The sequence below is a fragment of the Hyaena hyaena genome, unplaced genomic scaffold, assembly GCF_003009895.1.
Source record: "Hyaena hyaena isolate Hyena2069 unplaced genomic scaffold, ASM300989v1 scaffold_826, whole genome shotgun sequence".
In the NCBI taxonomy this organism is placed as follows: domain Eukaryota; kingdom Metazoa; phylum Chordata; class Mammalia; order Carnivora; family Hyaenidae; genus Hyaena; species Hyaena hyaena.
The window spans coordinates 773,919-793,123 of NW_024081449.1; the positions used below are offsets into that span (position 1 = coordinate 773,919).

At 36.6% G+C, this 19,205-nt stretch overlaps 1 protein-coding gene across 1 annotated transcript in view; it reads left to right on the forward strand.

Moving 5' to 3' along the window:
- The window catches only part of MSH4 (mutS homolog 4), an 86,843-nt gene that overhangs the window by 30,204 nt on the left and 37,434 nt on the right, over window positions 1–19,205 (forward strand). Inside the window, exon 8 of the mRNA XM_039219399.1 lies at window positions 6,017–6,084. Coding sequence (XP_039075330.1) covers window positions 6,017–6,084 — 68 coding nt within the window. The remainder of the gene's footprint in view (window positions 1–6,016; window positions 6,085–19,205) is intronic.

Below are 19,205 nucleotides of genomic sequence, written 5' to 3' on the forward strand. Positions count from 1 at the left end.
CTGACTCTTGATTTTGGCTCAGGTCATCATTGGGCTTGGCACTGACAGCACAGAGTCTGCTCGGGATTCTCTTTCTCTCTCAAAACAAATAAATAAACTTAAAAAAAGGTAAACATACAGGAGAGAGACGAGTAAAAAGGTAGTATCCAGAAGACAGGTGGGAAAAGGGATTCGTCAGAGGAGCATGCAACTCTTGATCTCAAGGTTGTGAGCTTGAGCCCCACATTGGGTATAGAGATCACTTAAAATTAAAGTCTTAAAAAAAAAAAGTTTACAGGACTATCCAGTCAGAACCAACAGGGTATCTCCTGTGAAATGTTACTGTATGGATTTCCAAATAGACCTTAGAACTGTATACAGTCTTGGAACATCCTCAGAAAGCTCTGTCATTGATCAGGTAACAGAGTAAAAACAGCAGAGTCCTTTCTTTCAAATGAAAAAAAGAAAAAAACTTCTGAGTCTTTTTTCCCCTGAACCTTCTTTACAGGTTTCTATTCCTCTGCTCATTCCATAAATGCTATAGCTCTTTAAAAATATCTCCTAGGTTGTCTTTTTACCCTGTATATTTGTATATGACTTAACCTTCCTCATTACATGAATTTATTTTATTTTTTGAGAGAGAGTGAGTGAGTGAATGTGGGGTGGGGGGAGAGGGACAGTGAGAGAGAGAGAGACAGAGAGAGAGAGAGAGAGAGAGAGAATCCTGAGCGTGGAACCTGACACAGAGCTCACAACCCTGGGATCATGACCTGAACCAAAATCAAGAGTCAGATGCTCAACCAGCTGAGCCACCCAGGTGCCCCACCTTCTTGGTTTTATAATTATCATTCACATAATCATGACTTCTGAATGTACATTTCATGCCCAGATATCTCTACAGACTTTTAGCCCCATATATCTTACTGTCTGCTGAACACTTACTAGGTCTTCCTCAATCATTTCAGATTCAGTATCCAAACTGTGCCATCCTCCTTTCTAAATCATTCTTCCTGATTTCAGTGAATAGTTCTACATCCACCCTCTCTACCAAGCCAGATACCAGGAAGTCATTCTTAACTCTTCTCTTCCCTGAAATCAATCATCAAAACTGCAAAGTCTCCTGCCTATATATCTTTTGAATGCCTTGGCTTCTATTCCCAGTGCTGTAGCTCCAGCCTGGGCTACTATTTATCTATATTTTGATTTATTGCAACAGCCTTATGTTTGATCACACTCCTCCAATCTTTCTTTTTATAGTCTTTTCTCTATACTGCAGCCTGAATGAACTTTTGAAATAATTCTGAGCATATCACTTGTTTTCATTTTTTATTTTTGATATAACAAATTACCACAAATTTAGTGGCTTATAACAACATGAATTTATTATCTTAGAGTTCTGGATGTCAGAAATCAGTTCTGTTGGGCTAAAATCAATATGTTAGCAGTTTACATTCTTTCTGGATGCTCTATGGGTCAATCTGTTTCCTTGCTTTTTCTAGTTTCTAGAGACTGTCTATATTCTTTGGTTCATGGTACTTCCTTCATCTTAAAAGCCATCAGTATAGTATCTTTTTTTCCTTCTTTTAAAAAAACATTTACTTATTTTTTAAAATTTACATCCAAGTTAGTTAGCATATAGTCCAACAATGATTTCAGGAGTAGATTCCTTAATGCCCCTTATCCATTTAGCCTATTCCCCCCTCCCACAACCCCTCCAGTAACCCTTTGTTCTCCATATTTGAGTCTCTTATGTTTTTGTCCCCCTCCCTGTTTTTATATTATTCTTGCTTTCCTTCCCTTATGTTCATCTGTTTTGTATCTTAAAGTCCTCATATGAGTGAAGTCATATGATATTTGCCTTTTTCTGACTGACTAATTTCGCTTAGTCAGTTCCAGCCATGTAGTTGCAAATGGCAAGATTTCATTCCTTTTGATTGCTGAGTAATACTCCATTGTATATGCATACCACATCTTTATCCATTCATCCATCGATGGACATTTGGGTTCTTTCCATACTTTGGCTATTGTCTATAGTGCTGCTATAAACATTGGGGTGTATGTGCCCCTTCAAAACAGCATATCTATATCCCTTAGATAAATAGCTAATAGTACCATTGCAGGGTTGTAGGGTAGTTCTATTTTTAATTTTTTGAGGAATTTCCATACTGTTTTCCAGAGTGGCTGCACTAGTTTGCATCCCCACCAGCAGTGCAAAACAGATCCTCCTTCTCCTCATCCACACCAACATCTGTTGTTGCCTGAGTTAATGTTAGCCATTCTGACAGGTGTGAGGTGGTATCTCATTATGGCTTTGATTTGTATTTCCCTGATGGTGAGTGATGTTGAGCATTTTTTCATGTGTCCATTGGCCATGTGGACGTCTTCTTTGGAGAAGTGCCTGTTCATGTCTTTTGCCCATTTATTCACTGGATTATTTGTTTTTTGGGTGTTGAGTTTGATAAGTTCTCTATAGATTTTGGATAGTAACCCTTCATCTGATATGTTATTTGCAGATATCTTCTCCCATTCCTTCAGTTGCCTTTTAATTTTGCTGATTATTTCCTTCACTGTGCAGAAACTTTTTATTTTGATGAGGTCCCAATAGTTCATTTTTGCTTTTGTTTCCCTTGACTCCACAGACGTATTGAGTAAGAAGTTGCTGCGGCCAAGGTCAAAGAGATTTTTGCCTGCTTTCTCCTCTAGGATGCTGTTGAATTCCTGTCTTGCATTTAGGTCTTTCTTCCATTTTGAGTTTATTTTTGTGTAGGGTATAAGAAAGTGGTCCAGGCTCATTTTTCTTCATGTCACTGTCCAGGTTTTCCAACACTATTTGCTGAAGAGACTGTCTTTATTCTGTTGGATTTTGTTTTCCTGCTTTGTTGAAGATTAGTTGGCCATACATTTGTGGGTCCATTTCTGGGTTCTCTGTTCTGTTCCATTGATGTGAGTGTCTGTTTTTGTGCCAGTACCATACTGTCTTGATGATTATAGCTTTGTAATACAGCTTGAAGTCAGGGATTGTGATACCTCCAGCTTTGGTTTTCTTTTTCAAGATTGCTTTGGCTATTTGGGATCTTTTCTAGTTCCATACGAGTTTTAGGATTGTTTGTTCTAGCTCCGTGAAGAATGCTGGTATTATTTTGATGGGGATTGCATTGAATATGTAGATTGCTTTGGGTAGTATTGACATGTGAACAGTATTTGTTCTTATCCAGGAGCATGGAATATATGTCCCTTTTTGTTGGTATCGTCTTCAATTTGTTTCCTAAGCTTTCTATAGTTTTCAGTGTAGAGATTTGTCACCTCTTTGGTTAGACTTATTCCTAGGTATTTTATGGTTTTTTTGTGCAATTGTAAATGGGATTGATTCCTCCATTTCTCTTTTTGTTGCTTCATTATTGGTGTGTAGGAATACAACCGATTTCTGTGCATTGATTTTATATCTGCCACTTTGCTGAATTCATGGATCAGTTCTAGCAGTTTTTCAGTGGAATCTTTTGGATTTTCCATATAGAATATCATTTCATCTGCGAAGAGTGAAAGTCTGACCTCCTCCTGTCCGAATTGGATGCCTTTTATTCCTTTGTGTTGTCTGATTGCTGAGGCTGAGGCTGAGGCTTCCAGTACTATGTTGAATATCAGTGGCAAGAGTGGACATCCCTGTCGTGTTCCTGACCTTAGGGGGACAGCTCTCGGTTTTTCTCCATTGAGGATGATATTATCAGTGGGCCTTTCATATATGACTTTTATGATCTTGAGGCGTGATCCTTCTCTCCCTGCTTTCTTGAGGGTTTTTATCAAGGAGGGATGCTGTATTTTGTCAAATGCTTTCTCTGCATCTATTGAGAGGCTCATGTAGTTCTTGTCCTTTCTTTTATTGATGTGATGTGTCAATTAATTGTTTTCCAGATATTGAACCAGCCCTGCATCCCAGGTATAAATCCCACTTGGTCGTGGTGAATAATTTTTATAATGTGTTGTTGGATCCAGTTGGCTAGTATTTTGTTGAGGATTCTTGCATTCATGTTCATCAGGAAAATTGACCTTTAGTTCTCCTTTTTAGTGGAGTCTTTCTATTTTTCCTTTTAGTATAGCTGAACTTTTTTAGCTGCTTGAACAGATCTTCTCTCATATTTTGGACTTTGTACTCTGTACTCTTTGCCTAGAATTTTTCTTCTCCCTTCCCTGCGATCCCTCCTCCCAAGCACTCCTTAGCTAACTACAGTTCATCCTTTACCATTCCAGTTTAGATGTCACTTATGTTAGAAGCCTCTCTGACTCCCAAAGTCTGTGCTAGGCATTTTTTCTACATGTTTCCTTTAGTATCTTGTTATGTCACATAACTTACTGGATTGTAAGTGCATGTTTTGTTGGAGGATTCCCATGCAAGGCTAGGATATAACAGGTGTTCATATTTGTTGAACTGTTGATTTACAGTTGAACTTGTTGAAAATTGTATTCTGTTGTTCCCAAGATTATGTTTTATAGGATATTAATGAAAAACTTGAATTTTCTTTTTTTGAAACTTTAATTTGATATATCTTAAGGTTCATAATTTCTTTTTTTATTATTTCTAAAAAACCTTTTTAAATGTTTATTTATTTATTTCGAGAGAGAAAGAGCTTGAGCAGAAAGAGGCAGAGAGAGAGGGATAGAAAATCCCAAGCAGATTCTGCAATATCAGCACAGAGCCTGATACAGGGTTTGAACTCACAAACTGTGAGTTCATGACCTGAGCCAAAATCAAGAATCGGATGCTTAACTGACTGAACCACCTAAGTTCCCCAAGCTTTATACTTTCTTATAACTGAAAGTTTTAAATTTGCATGTAGAAATGTAAAACACTTGTTTTCTATATCTTGACAGTTTATAATTTATTTTAGCATACAATGAAGTATGGGAGCAGGAACAGAGATAGAGCAAATTGGAAGAGTCTTTTTTTGTTGTTTTGTTTTTGTTTTGTATTTATTTTTGAGAGAGAGACAGACAGAGTGTGAGCAGGGGAGGGGCAGTGAGAGAGGGAGACACAGAATCTGAAGCAGACTCCAGGCTCTGAGCTGTCAGCCTGATGCAGGGCTCAAACTCATGGACTGTGAGATCATGACCTGAGCCAAAGTTGGACGCTAAACTCACTGAGCCATCAGGGACCCTGAGAGGGTAGTTTTGATACTTTATTAAAATAGGAGAATCTGAATCTTATTAAAACAACAATGACCTAGTACTTACTTTATTTAGGCATTCTATAGGTATTAGGGATAAAAAGGTAGGGAGGATTATGCCTTAGGTTTCTGTCCACAAGGATCTTCTACTCCTGTTAGAGACAGAATTCTAAATAAATAATTGATGCAGCACAGTCAGTGCAATAATAATTGAGTATTTTATGGGAACACAGAAGAGTCAGCTGGAATAATGATGGGATCCAGGATCCAAAGATAATACTTACGTTATATATAAAGGGAATGGATAGGATTTTGACAGCAAGCGAGGCTGAGAAATGCTATTTAAGACAAAGGAAACATACCTGTGCAATGTATGCTGTAATTCATTACAACTTTATTTTTTTAATTTTTTAAAAAAATGTTTATTCATTTTTGAGAGACAGAGAGAGAAAGAGTATGAGTGGGGAAGGGACAGAGCGAGAGAGACGCAGAATCTGAAGCAAACTCCAGGCTCTGAGCTAAGCACAGAGCCTGCTGCAGGGCTCGAGCTCACAAACCATGAGATTTTGACCTGAGCTGAAGTTGGATGCTTAACTGACTGAACCACCCCGATGCCCCAGTTACAACTTTATAATAGGGGATCTGGAAACTGCCTAAGTGTCAGTGGATGAATGGATAAAGAACATGTGATATAGATAGATAGATAGATAGATAGATAGATAGATAGATAGAAATACACATAGAGATATAGATTAGATATAGATATAGATACTGACTAGATATACAGTTGGTCCATAGGGGTTAGGGGCACTGACTCCCTGCACTGTCAGAAATTTGTGTAACACAAAGTTTAAATGCATGTGTTTTCTTTGTTTCAGTTATTTCAAGATTTCTTGATACAGAGCAGCTTCTTTCTGTCTTAGTCCAGATCCCAAAGCAAGACACGGTATGTATGTATGTATATATTATATATTATATTACTATATTTTATGTGATATAACTTATCTTAATGTGATATAATAATTGGAAAGTATCAAAATGTTTTGGAGAGTACCTGGGTGGCTCAGTGGGTTAAGCATCTGACTCTTTGATATCGGCTTAAGTTGTGATCTCACAGTCATGCTCACTGTTGTGAAATTGAGCCCTGTGTCCAGCTCTGTGCTGAATATGGAGGGTGCTTGAGATTCTGTCTCTCCCTCTGTCTGCCCCTCCCCCACTTGCTCGCTTTCTCTCTCTCTCTCAAAATAAATAAATAAAACTAAAAAAATGTCTTGGAAAGGTACTTCATTATTAATATATGGATCATGTTTATACTTTTTTGAAGCAAACATTTTTTCTCAATTTTCTATTATATGTAATAATAAATTTAAGCTTCTTAGTTGAAGAAATGGCATATTTTCATTAAGTATTTACTCAGTTCTATATAAATTTTTAAAAACTTAAACTATAATATTTCTTTAATAAATAACTAGCTATTTTTAGATCCAAAGATTATAGGTGTTTCTTAAAAGTGAACATTATGTGAAGTTTGATTAGCCTTCAAATATGCATAAACTTTAAGATGAAATATCTTTGGATATTTTTCAAATTTAAATACTTAGTGTTTATAGGCACATCCTATAAGGAAAATGACATATGGTTTTTATTCTTAAGATGAATTGAAAAATATATACTTTAATGAAATGTATGCATATTTTTGCTCATGTGCTTTAAAAGAAAAGGATCTTGTGTATCAGTAGAGTTTGATTTAAAATTGATTACTTTGCAAATCCACTGAAATCTAATTCATCTATGTTTCAGAAGTCTTTCCATATTGTAGAGATAAAAAACATCATCTGATGGATGGAAAAGTTTTGGGTATTTGACAGGCACAGAAATAGAAGTCTCCTTAAATAGTTGAAATACCTTATGATTTAATATATACAAGTGAGAAGTAACCTAAAACAACTCATGTCTGGAACAAAAATAGTTACATTCATAACATGAGTTTGGAAGCATTCCCTACTCTTTAACTTTCTGGTACAGTTTATGTAGAACTGGCATTATTTCTACTTAAATATTTGGTAGAGCTCACAAATCAAGCTATTAGAACCTGGACTTTTCTTTCTAGGAAGTTTTTTTGACTATAAATTCAACTTCTTAAATAGATATCGTGCTATTCAGGTTACCTGTTTCTTGTATGAACTTTGGTAGATCATGTCTTTCAAAGAATTTGTCGTTTCACCTAACTTATTGAATGTATTGCCATTACATTGTTCATAATAACCTCCTTACTGTCCTTTTTATATTTGTAAAGTTTGCATTGATGTACTTCTCTTATTTATTTTTTAAAGTTTTATTTTGAGAGAAGAAAGATCACGTGTGCAGGTGAGCAGGGCAGGAGCAGAGAGAGAGAGGGCGAGAGAGAATCCCAAGCAGGCTCCTTGCTGTCAGTGCAGAGCCCAAGGATGGGCTGGATCTCATGAATTGTGAGATCACAACCTGAGCCGAAATCAATAGTCTGAGACTCAACAACTGAGCCATCCAGGTGCTCCTCTTCTTATTCTTGATGTTGGTAATTGAATATTCTCTTTTTTCTTGGTTTTTAAAAGTTTATTTTGAGAGAGAGAATAAGAGCAAGCAAATATACACACACATGCAAACAGGGGAGGAACAGAGAGAGGGAGAGAGAGAGAATCCTGAGCAGGTCCCACGCTGTCAGTGCAGAGCCCAAGATGGAGCTGGATCTCATGAACTGTGAGATCATGACCTGAGCCAAAATCAAGAGTTGGTTGTTTAACCGCCTGAGCCACCCAGGTGCCTCTCTCTTTTTTCTGAGTCATTCTGGCTAGAGGTTGTCAAATTTATTGGTCTTCTCAAGAAACATTGTTTGATTTAATTATTTTCTTTTTCATATTCTCCATTTGATGGATTTCTGCTTTTACCAGTCTTTTTTTTTAGTGAATATTTGTTTATTATTTTTTCCCCTTCCAAGTTTTTAATTTCAATTCCAGTTAGTTAACATATAGTGCAATGTTAGCTTCAGGTGTGGAATTCAGTGATTCAGCACTTGCACATGCACCATCCAGTGCTCATCACAAGTGCACTTCTTAATATCCATTACCCATTTAACCCAACCCACTCACTACCCACCTTCCCTCTGGTAACCATCAGTTTGTTCTCTATAGTTAAAGTCTGTTTCTTGGTTTCTCTCTCTCTCTCTCTCTTTCTTTCTTCTGTGCTTAGTTTTCTGTTCTTTTTTCAAGTTGTGAAGATAGAAGCTGAGAGCATTGATTTGAGTCTTTTTTTAATATAGTCGTTTAGTGCTATAAATTTCCTTCTGAGTAATCTTTAGCTATGTTTCACAATTTTAGATATGTTGTGTTTTCTCTTCCATTCAAAACAGTTAAAACTACTTTCTAATTTCCCCTTTAATTTCTTCTTTGATATATGGGTTATTTAGAAGTGTGTTATTTAGTTTCCAGTCTTTGGAAACTTTCTAGGTATCTTTCTATAGAGAGCTCTAATTTAACTTCATAGTGATCAAGGACATATGTTGTCTAATATGCATCCTTTTAGCTTTATTGACTTTTATTTTTATGGCCCAGAATATGATCTTTCTTATAAATGTTCCATGTGTATTTGAAAATAATGTGTATTTTGCTTTTGGATGGAATTTTCCATGGATGCCAGTTAGTTCAAGTTGATTAATAGTGTTCTTCAAGTCTTCTATATCTTTATTATTTTTTAGGGAGTCTGTTATTGTATCAGTTATTGAGAAAGAGATGCGGATATCTCTAACTATAATTGTGGATTTGTCTATTACTCTGAAGTTCTTTTTTTTATAGCGGACATTCTGTATTTACTGTTAATTTGCATACATAAAGTTCAAAATAATTTTCCTCCTTCCTCATTCATTTTTTTTTTTATTTTTCAGGGTTTTACTTCAATTTTAGTTAGTTAACATACAATGTACTGTTAGTGTCAGGTGTAGAATTTAGTGATTCATTACTTGCATATAGCACCCAGTTGCATCACAAGTGCCCCCCTAATACCTATCACCAAATTAAATCCATCCCCCTGCCCATCTCCCCTTCAGTAATCCTTAGTTTGTTCTCCAGAGTTACAAGTCTGGTTAGTTAGTTAGTTAGTTAGTTAGTTAGTTAGTTTATTTATTTATATTTTTTGAGGGGGGGAGAGAGAGAGAGAGAGCGAGAGAGAGAGCGAGCGAGCACACAAGCAGGGGAGGGGCAGAGGGAAAGGAAGAGGAGAATCTTGTGGGGCTGGATCTCACAACCATGAGATCATGGCCTGAGCTGAAGTCAAGAGTTGAGCGCTTAACCAACTGAGCTACCCAGGTGCCCAAAGAGTCTGTTTTATGGTTTGCCTTTCTCTTATTTTTCACCCTATGTTCATCTGTTTTGTTTCTTAAATTCCGCATGAGTGAAGTCATGTGGTATTTATCTTTCTTGGACTGACTTATCTCGCTTAGCATTATGCTCTCTAGCTCAATCCACATCATTGAAAAACGGTGAGATTTCATTCCTTTTGATGGCTGAGTAGTTTTCCATTGTATGTATGTACATCTTCTTTATTCATCAGTTGATGGACATATGGGCTCTTTCCATAATTTGGCAATTTTTGATAATGCTACTATAAACATTGGTGTACATGCTTCCCTTTGAATCAGCATTTTCGTATCCTATAGGTAAATACCTAGTAGTGTAATTGCTGAGTCATAAGGTAGTTCTTACAACAATGTAAGAGGGTTCCCTTTCTTCATCCACATTCTCGCCAACACCTGTTGTTTCCTGTGTTTTTTATTTTATCCATTCTGACAGGTGTGAGATGATATCTAATTGTAGTTTTGATTTGTATTTCTCTGATGATGAATGATGTTGAGCATCTTTTTATGTGTCTGTTAGCCAACTGGCTGTCTTCTTTGGAAAAATGTCTATTCATGTCTTCTGCCCATTTTTAAACTAGATTATTTGTTTTTTGAGGGTTGAGTTTTCTAAATTCTTTATATATTTCAGATACTAATCCTTTATCTGATATGTCATTGGTAAATATCTCCTCCCATTGCATCAGTGGCCTTTTAGTTTTGTTGATTGCTTCTCTTTTTGTGCAGAAACTTTTTATCTAGGTGAAGTCCCAAAGGTTCATGTTTGCTTTTGTTTCCTTTGCCTTAGGAGACATATCTGGTAAGAAGTTGCTGTGGTCGAAGTCAAAGAGGTTGCTGCTGTGTTTTCCTCTAGGGTTTAGGACTTGCATCTGGGTTTGTTTATTTTTGTGTATGGTGTAAGAGAGTGGTCCACTTTTCAGTTTCAGTTTTCTGCATTTCACTGTCCAGTTTTCCCAACACCAATTGTTGCAGAGAATGTCTTTTTTTCATTGGATATTCTTTCCAGCTTTGTTACAGTTGTGAGTTCATTTCTGCATTTTCTGTGCGTTCCATTGATCTGTGTATCTGTTTTTATATCAGTTCCAGACTGTCTTGATCACTACAGCTTTGTAATATAACTTGAAGTCCAGAATTGTGGTGTCTCCAGCTTTGCTTTTCATTTTCAAGATTGCTTTGACTTTGCTAGTTCTAACCCATGAGCGTGGAATGTTTTTCCTTTTCTTTGTGTCCTCTTCAATTTCTTTCATAAACTTTCTATAGTTTTCAGCATACAGATCTTTTACCTCTTTGGTTAGGTTTATTTCTAGGTATCTTACGGTTTTTGGTGCCATGGTATTCATTCCTTGATTATCTTTCTGCTGCTTCCTTATTGGTGTATAGAAATGCAACAGATTTCTGTACAATTGATTTTGTATCCTGTGACTTTACTGAATTCAAGAATCAGTTGTAGCAATTTTTTGGTGGAGTCTTTTGGGTTTTCTGTATAGAGTATCATTTCATCTACAAATAGTGAAGATTTGATTTCTTCCTTGCTGATTTGGATGCCTTTTATTTCTTTGTGTCATCTGATTGCTGAGGCTAGGACTTCCAGTACTATGTTAAATAACAGTGCTGAGAGTGGATATCCCTGTCTTGTTCCTAAATGTCGAGGAAACGATCTCAGCTTTTGCCCACTGAGGATGATATTAGCTGTAGGTTTTTTCATACATAGCCTTTATTATGTTGAGGTATGTTCCCTCTCTCCCTTCTTTGTTGAGGGTAATTATCATGAATGGATGTTGTACTTTGTCAAATGCTTTTTTTGCATCTATTGAGAGGATCATATGGTCTTATCCTTTGTTTAATTAATGTGGTGTATCACATTGATTTGTGAATATTGAACTATCCTTGCAACCCTGGAATAAATCCCACTTGATCATAGTGAATGATTCTTTTAATGTACTGTTGAATTTTATTTGCTAGTATTGTATTGAGAATTTTTGCATCCATGTTCATCAGGGATATTGGCCTGTAGTTTTGTTTTGTTTTGTTTTGTTTTTAATTGGGGTCTTTGGTTTTAGAATCACAGTAATGCTATCTTCATTGAATGAATTTGTTAAGTTTTCCTTCCATTTTTATTTTTTTGAATAGCATGAGAAGAATAGGTGTTAACTGTTCTTTAAGTGTTTGGTAGAATTCCCCTGTGAAGACATCTGGCCCTAGACTTTTGTTTGTTGTGAGATTTTTGATTACTGATTCAATTTCTTGGCTGGTTATTGATTTGTTCAAGTTTTCTATTTCTTACCTGTTTCAGTTTTTGTTGTTTATACTTTTCTAGGAATTTATCCATTTCTTCCAGATTGTCTGGTTTGGTGCCATATAGTTTTTCACAATATTTTTTTATAATTGTATTTCTGTGGTATTGGTTGTTATTTCTCCTCTCTCATTTGTGATTTTATGTATTTGGGTTCTTTCTCTCTCTCCTTTGATAAATCTGGCTAGGGAATTATCAATTTTATTAATTTTTTCAAAGAACAAGCTCCTGATATTATTGATCTGTTCTGTTGTTGTTTCTACTCTAACCTTGATTATTTCTCTTCTCTTGGCTTTAAACTTCATGATGCTTTATCACTCCCAAATACATTAGTATTTCTTATAAACAATGATATTCTTCTAATCAGCCACAATAAACCTTTAAAGTAAGGAAATTTACAATGATCATATCTTTAATTCTCAGACCCCATTCAAGTTTTGCTAATTATGATGATAATGTTCTTTTATAGGAAAAGGATTCAGTTGAGAAGCAGGAAATTACCTTTAGTTTTTGTGTCTATTTAGTCTTCAGTCATGACCTTGACATTTGAAAATTACAGGTCTGTTATTTTCTTTCAGTTTGTGTTTATCTGATGTTTCCTCATCATTAGATTGAGGTAATGTATCTTTGGTAGGAATATCACAGAAATGAGGCAGTGTTCTTATTACATCTTATCAGATGGCTCATGATTTTGATTTGTTTCATTGTGATGATGTTAACTTTGTGCACTTGATTGAAGGGGGGTTTTCTAGGCTTCTCCACTATAAAATTACTCTTTTCTTTATGTAATTGAAAGCATTCTATGGGAAGGTACTTTGAGACTATGTAAATATCCTTTATCAAATTTTCATTGTATTTAATCTATGAATTCATGGTTTCATATTCAATTGGTTATAATCCTTTACTATCAACATTACTATCAGTATTTCTTTTGATTCTCAGATTGTTTCAGATTTGACTAGGACAGGCCCTCCTTTTTTTTTTTTTTTTTTTTATTACAAATAGTTTATTGTCAAGTTGGTTTCCATATAACACCCAGTGCTCATACCCACAAGTTTCCCCCTTCTCCTCCACGATCTTCCGTTAAGTTCCTCCTAGTCCTCCTATACGTGCAAACATATGGTATCTGTCCTTCTCTGCCTGACTTATTTCTTCAGCATAACACCCCCAAGTTCCATCCTGTAAACTTTTAAAAATTCATAATAAAATGTTGGAAAAAGAAGCCAAGAGTAGAGATGTTGTGAGGTGTTAAGAAGTAACCCACAAAAAGGCAAAAAGAGTAGGTTTAGGGGAAGAAAAAAAAGGATGCGTCAAATAGAAAACAGATAACAATGTGGTATACTTAAATATGATTATATCAATAATGCTTTGAATGTAAATAGTTGGAAAACCCTACATAAAAGTAAGAAATTGTAAGAGTCCACAAAAATGAAAGACCCAACTTTTTGGTATGTACAAAGAACACAATTGAAATTTAAAGACACACTACTAGAACAGATCCATGAATTCAGCAAAGCCACCGGGTACAAAATCAATGTACAGAAATCGGTTGCATTTTTATACACCAGTAATGAAGCAACAGAAAGAGAAATCAAGAAACTGATCCCATTCACAACTGCACAAAAAAAACCCATAAAATACCTAGGAATAAACCTAACCAAAGACATAAAAGACCTGTATACTGAAAACAATAGAAAACTTATGAAGGAAATTGAAGAAGACACAAAGAAATGGAAGAACATTCCTTGCTCATGGATAGGAAGAATAAATATAGTTAAGATGTCATTACTACCCAAAGCCATCTACCCATTCAATGCAATCCCAATCAAAATTGCACCAGCATTCTTCTCAAAGCTAGAACAAACAATCCTAAAATTTGTATGGAGCCACAAAAGACCTCAAATAGCCAAAGTAATATAGAAGAAATCCAAAACGAAGAAGCATCACAATCCCAGACTTTAGCCTCTACTACAAAGCTGTCATCATCAAGACAGTAAGGTATTGGCACAAAAACAGACACATAGACCAATGGACTAGAATAGAAAACTCAGAACTGGACCCACAAATGTATGGCCAACTAATCTTTGACAAAGCAGGAAAGAATCCAATGGAATAAAGACAGCCTCGTTGACAGATGGTGCTGGGAGAACTGGACAAGAATATGCAGAAGAATGAAACTAGATAATTTATCTCTCACCATACACAAAAATAAACTCAAAATGGATAAAGGACCTGAATGTGATACAGGAAACCATCAAAACCCTAGAGAAGAAAGCAGGAAACAACCTTCTTGACCTCAACCACAGCAATTTCTTACTTGCCACATCCCCGAAAGCAAGGGAATCAAGAGCAAAAATGAACTATTGGGACATCATCAAGATAAAAAGCTTCTGCACAGCAAAGGAAACAATCCATAAAACTAGTAGACAACCGACAGAATGGGAAAAGATAGTTGCAAATGACATATCAGATAAAAGGCTCATATCCAAAATCTATAAGGAAGTCACCAAACTCCACACCCAAAAAACAAAGAATCCAGTGAAGAAATGGGCAGAAGACATGAACAGACACTTCTCTCAAGAGGACATCCAGATGGCCAACAGACACATGAAACAGTGGTCAGCATCCCTCATCATAAGGGAAATGCAGATCAAAACCACCCTGAGATACCACCTCACGCCGGTCAGAGTGGCTAAAATGAGCAAATTAGAGAACTCTAGATGCTGGAGAGGATGTGGAGAAACGGGCACCCTTCTACACTGTTCGTGGGAATGAAAACTGGGGCAGCCCCTCTGGAAAACAGTGTGGAGGTTCCTCAACAAATTAACAATAGAACTCCTCTATGACCCAGCAATAGCACTGCTAAGAATTTACCCAAGGGATATAGGAGTGCTGATGCATCGGGACACATGTACCCCAATGTTCATAGCACCACTTTCAACAATAGCCAAATCATGGAAAGAACCTAAATGTCAATCACCTGGTGAATGGATCAAGAAGATGTGCTTTATCTATACGATGGCATACTACATGGCAACGAGAAAGAATGAAATCTGGCCATTTGTAGCAATGTGGCTGGAACTCGAGGATGTTATGCCGAGTGAAATAAGTCAGGCAGAGAAGGACAGATACCATGTTTTCACTTTTAGGTGGATTAGGAGAAACTTAATGGAGGACCATGGGGGAGAAGAAGGGGAAAAATAGTTGGAGAGAGGGAGGGAGGCAAACCATGAGAGACTCTTGAATACTGAGAACAAATNAAAGTCGGACGCTTAACCGACTAAGCCACCCAGGCGCCCCGAGGACAGGCCCCTTTTAATTGGTCTTTAAGTCCTTTCAAAATACACACCGAATATCACTTTTTGGTTCAAGAAAATGAACCAGGCTTTTCTTGTACTTTCTCTGCCTAGCCTTTGAGTCAACCGTTTCCCCCAGGAGCCCTGGTTCATTTTAATGGGATATGGTGTTAATAAGTCAAGATCTTGACACTGGGCACTCTTTGCTGTTGGGGGATCACTGCTCCGAAGCCTTCTCATGGCTAGGGAATAAGTGTATGTATATGAGTAAATGTATAACTATATACACATTCACCTCTGTATTTGTTTCTATATCCATCTATACAGTTGAAAACTGAGTTCACAACAATACCTGCACTTTCAGTTCAACATCCCAGGGTTCGTATTAGTTTTTTCTCCTATAATATTGGTAACTACCTTCCCTGACAATGAGAAATCTGGCTCTCAGTATCCTTAATATATTAACATATTTGACCCATCTATGTCACCAGTCTCTGATTGCTGTCACTCTCTTCCCTGTGCAGATGTCATCCTCATTCTTGCTTGTGTTCTATCATTCCCTGCTAAACCATCCTCTTATCCTTCTCGTGTCTGTCAGGCTCTGATACTCTGTATTAAACTGCCCTCTTATCCTCCTGCCCTCTGCCCTACAGAGACTTTCCGTAGGTTTTACTACACTAAGCTACCTTCTCTCCCTTTGCGTGGATACCCTCTTGACCTTGTTCAGATTCATATACTCTCTGCTGGGCAGCCCTCCAATATGGTACCTTCCTTCTCCTCCTGTACTATACCACTTCTCAATTCTTTGTTCTGGCCTTGCTTCTCCCATATCAGGGATGCTCTCTTCTTCCTATGTGGACCCTGACAACTAATATGGCTTTTTAAAAATTCATTCGACAAGTTATTTTACTAAGCTTTGCAACAAGTTCTAGGGATACAATAAGAAGTAAGTCTCTAGTCCAAAGGAATTTATAATCTGGTGGAGACTGGGGTGAAAAAAAATAAGAATTACAGCATAGTATTATTAGAAACTCTAAAGGATATTATATTCTACCCTACTTGCAGGCTAACAGGTTTGCCTGCCAATTTCATAGATGCTGACAGAAGACAAAAGAATCCTGGGTCGGAGAGACAAGACTGTAGTATTTAGAACAAGCAGTGGCTAGAGTATTAGCATTTTCTTGGACTGATTCCCAAAGGGTGAAGTGAAGAGAGCAGGTGAACCCTGCACATGCAGTGTGTTGCAGGGGAGAACTGAAGAGATTAGGGAAGCTGAATCTTTTATAACGAGTAATAAATATTTTGCCTGCTGTTCTGGAGGAGTTATCATCTTAATCTTCCAAGACTGTAAGCAAACTCACCCTTTGCTCTAGAAGGAGACACTATATCTTTCAAAACTACTAACTAAACAAACATCTTTGAAAAGACTGTGCAGAACAAAGGCAGTCAGTGTCTGCTCAGAAGATAGACAAAAATGTAAAAGGCCAGTAGAGAATTATTTCCTAATCCCCGTGAAGAGATTCTCTCTGTTGTTGGCTTTGAATAAGAAAGTTGCAAAGAGACCTTGAATTAGGTGTCTATTGCTGCATAATAAATTACCGTGACCATAGCAGCTTAAAACTTCACATATTTATTATCTCAAAGTTCCTGTAAATCAGAAGTCTATGTACATTCTAGCTTGATTCTCTGCTTAGGTTCTCTCAGGGTGCAGTTAAGATGTCATCCAAGGTGGAATACTCAGTTGGAGTACTCAACTAGGGAAGGATCTACCTATCCACTTGTGGTGTTGACATTTACTTTCTTTCTTTCTTTCTTTTTTTTTTTAATAGTTTATTGTCAAGTTGGTTTCCATGTAACACCCAATGCTCATCCCCACAAGTGCCCTCCTCTATGCCTATCACCCCCCTTCCCCACCCTCCCACCCCCATCAGCCCCTCAGTTCTCAGCATTCAAGAATCGCTGATGGTTTGCCTCCCTCCCTGTCTCCAACTATTTTTCCCCTTCTTCTCCCCCATGGTCCTCCGTTAAGTTCCTCCTAATCCTCCTATACGTGCAAACATATGGTATCTGTCCTTCTCTGCCTGACTTATTTCACTCAGCATAACACTTCCTTGCAGCTGTAGAATTCAGTTGCTTACTTCTGAAGCCAGCAAAGTATAGAGAGATTAGAGAGGGATACAGAGAAAGAACAAGCAGGGAGGAAATCATTATTGATATAAAAGGATAAGAGTATCTGTATGCTTATAGTAAGACAGCTCCTCTACAGCAGAATTTCTCAAGCTTGGCATGGTTGATATTTTTGGCTGGATAATTCTTTTACTGTTCTATATGTTCTAGGATGTTTAGCAGCCACCTTGGCTTCTACGCACTAAATGCTAACAGCATCTCCCCAGTTGTAACAACTAAAAATGCCTTCAGGCATTGCCAAAGTGAAGAAATAGGTGTTTTGCCATTACTTTAAAAACTCCCATTTTGCTTCTTTTGGTTCATTATTCTCTATTTCCCTTCCTCCAAAAAGAAATTACTTTTTTGTAATGGTGTTCTTGTTTTTCTTTTTACTCTAGCTTTACCCATTATTTTAAAAAGTTTATGTATAAGGAAACATTCATGTATATTTTTTATATGTGGCTTTATTTGGCCAACATTATGTTTGTGAGATTTAATTACATTGTTGCATTTAGCTGTAGTTCATTTATTTCTATTGCTATGTAATCTTCCACTGTATGAATATGCCATGATTTATTTAACTGTTGGACTTTTGAGCTGTTGACAGTTTCTGGAAATTAGAAATAATATTGCTAAACAATATTGTAAGTATTTCCTAATATAATTGTATACACATTTTTATTGAACACATAGTTAGGAGTGGAATTTGTGAGTCATGAGGAATGCATATCTTCAACTTGAGTAGATAATGACGAAATGTTTGTGAAAATGTTTTTCAGAATGATCATATCAATTTATATTCCCATTAGCAGTGTATGTGAATTCCCATTACTCTTCCCTCAAACCTAATATTATCAGTTTAAAAATTTTAGCCATAGTGGTTGGTAGCTAGTAGTATTTCATTGTGGTCTTAATTTGTATTTTTCTGTTAATGAGGTTGAACATCTGTTCATATGTATATTGACCATTTAACTATCTTCTTTTGTGAACATCTTGTTCAACTCTCTTGCCCATTTTTCTTTTTGGTTATCTTTTTTTGAGATTTATAGAGCTTTATGATTCCTTTGTTGGTTTTGTGAGTTGCATATATCTTTTCCCATGTCGTAGTTGGCTTTTTAACGCAGTATTGTAGAGTAGATATTGTTGCTATGCCACCCACATCCCCTTGGTATTCACTTTTGTACAAGGAAGTCTTCTTACTACAAGCAACTGAAACTCACTGCCTTAGGATTTTCTTTAGCCACATGAGAAACTTGAGGGTAATTAGGGAGTGGTTGCTCAGCAATAGGTCTTAACCAATACCAAACAGGAGTTGGTTAATAAATACATCATTTTCCTTAACTCTGGAGATACCTTCTGAAGCTTACTCTATACCATCTTTGAGTAGTCTCCAGCAGGATTGAGCCACGGTATCATGCAGTGATACCATGATCATCAGTGCATCTTGTATTGCTGCCCTTCTCTACCCTCTTGCCTATACTTCTTAGAATAACTTTTCAAATAAATTATTTGTCCTCAAATTATAATTTCTCTGAGTTGGCTTTTGGAGAACCTATCCTGGGTCAGTGGTGCCTTTTGATGAATGAAAGTTCTTTATTTTATGATTTGGTATTTGTATATATAGCAAAATGATCACCATAGTAAGTCTAATTAACATCCATCTTGATACATACTTAGAATTTTTTTTCCTTTGTGTCAAGGACTTTTAAGATCTACTCTCTAGCAACTTTCAAATATGCAATAGAGATTATTAACTATAGTCACCATGCTCTCCATTACATCCTCATGACTTATTTATTTTACATCTGGAGGTTTGTGCCTTTTGACCTATTTATTTTACAACTGGAGGTTTGTGCCTTTTGACCTCCTTCTTCCATTTTGCCCACTCCCTGCCTCTGCTAGCCCCTTGTCTATTCTCTGTATTTATG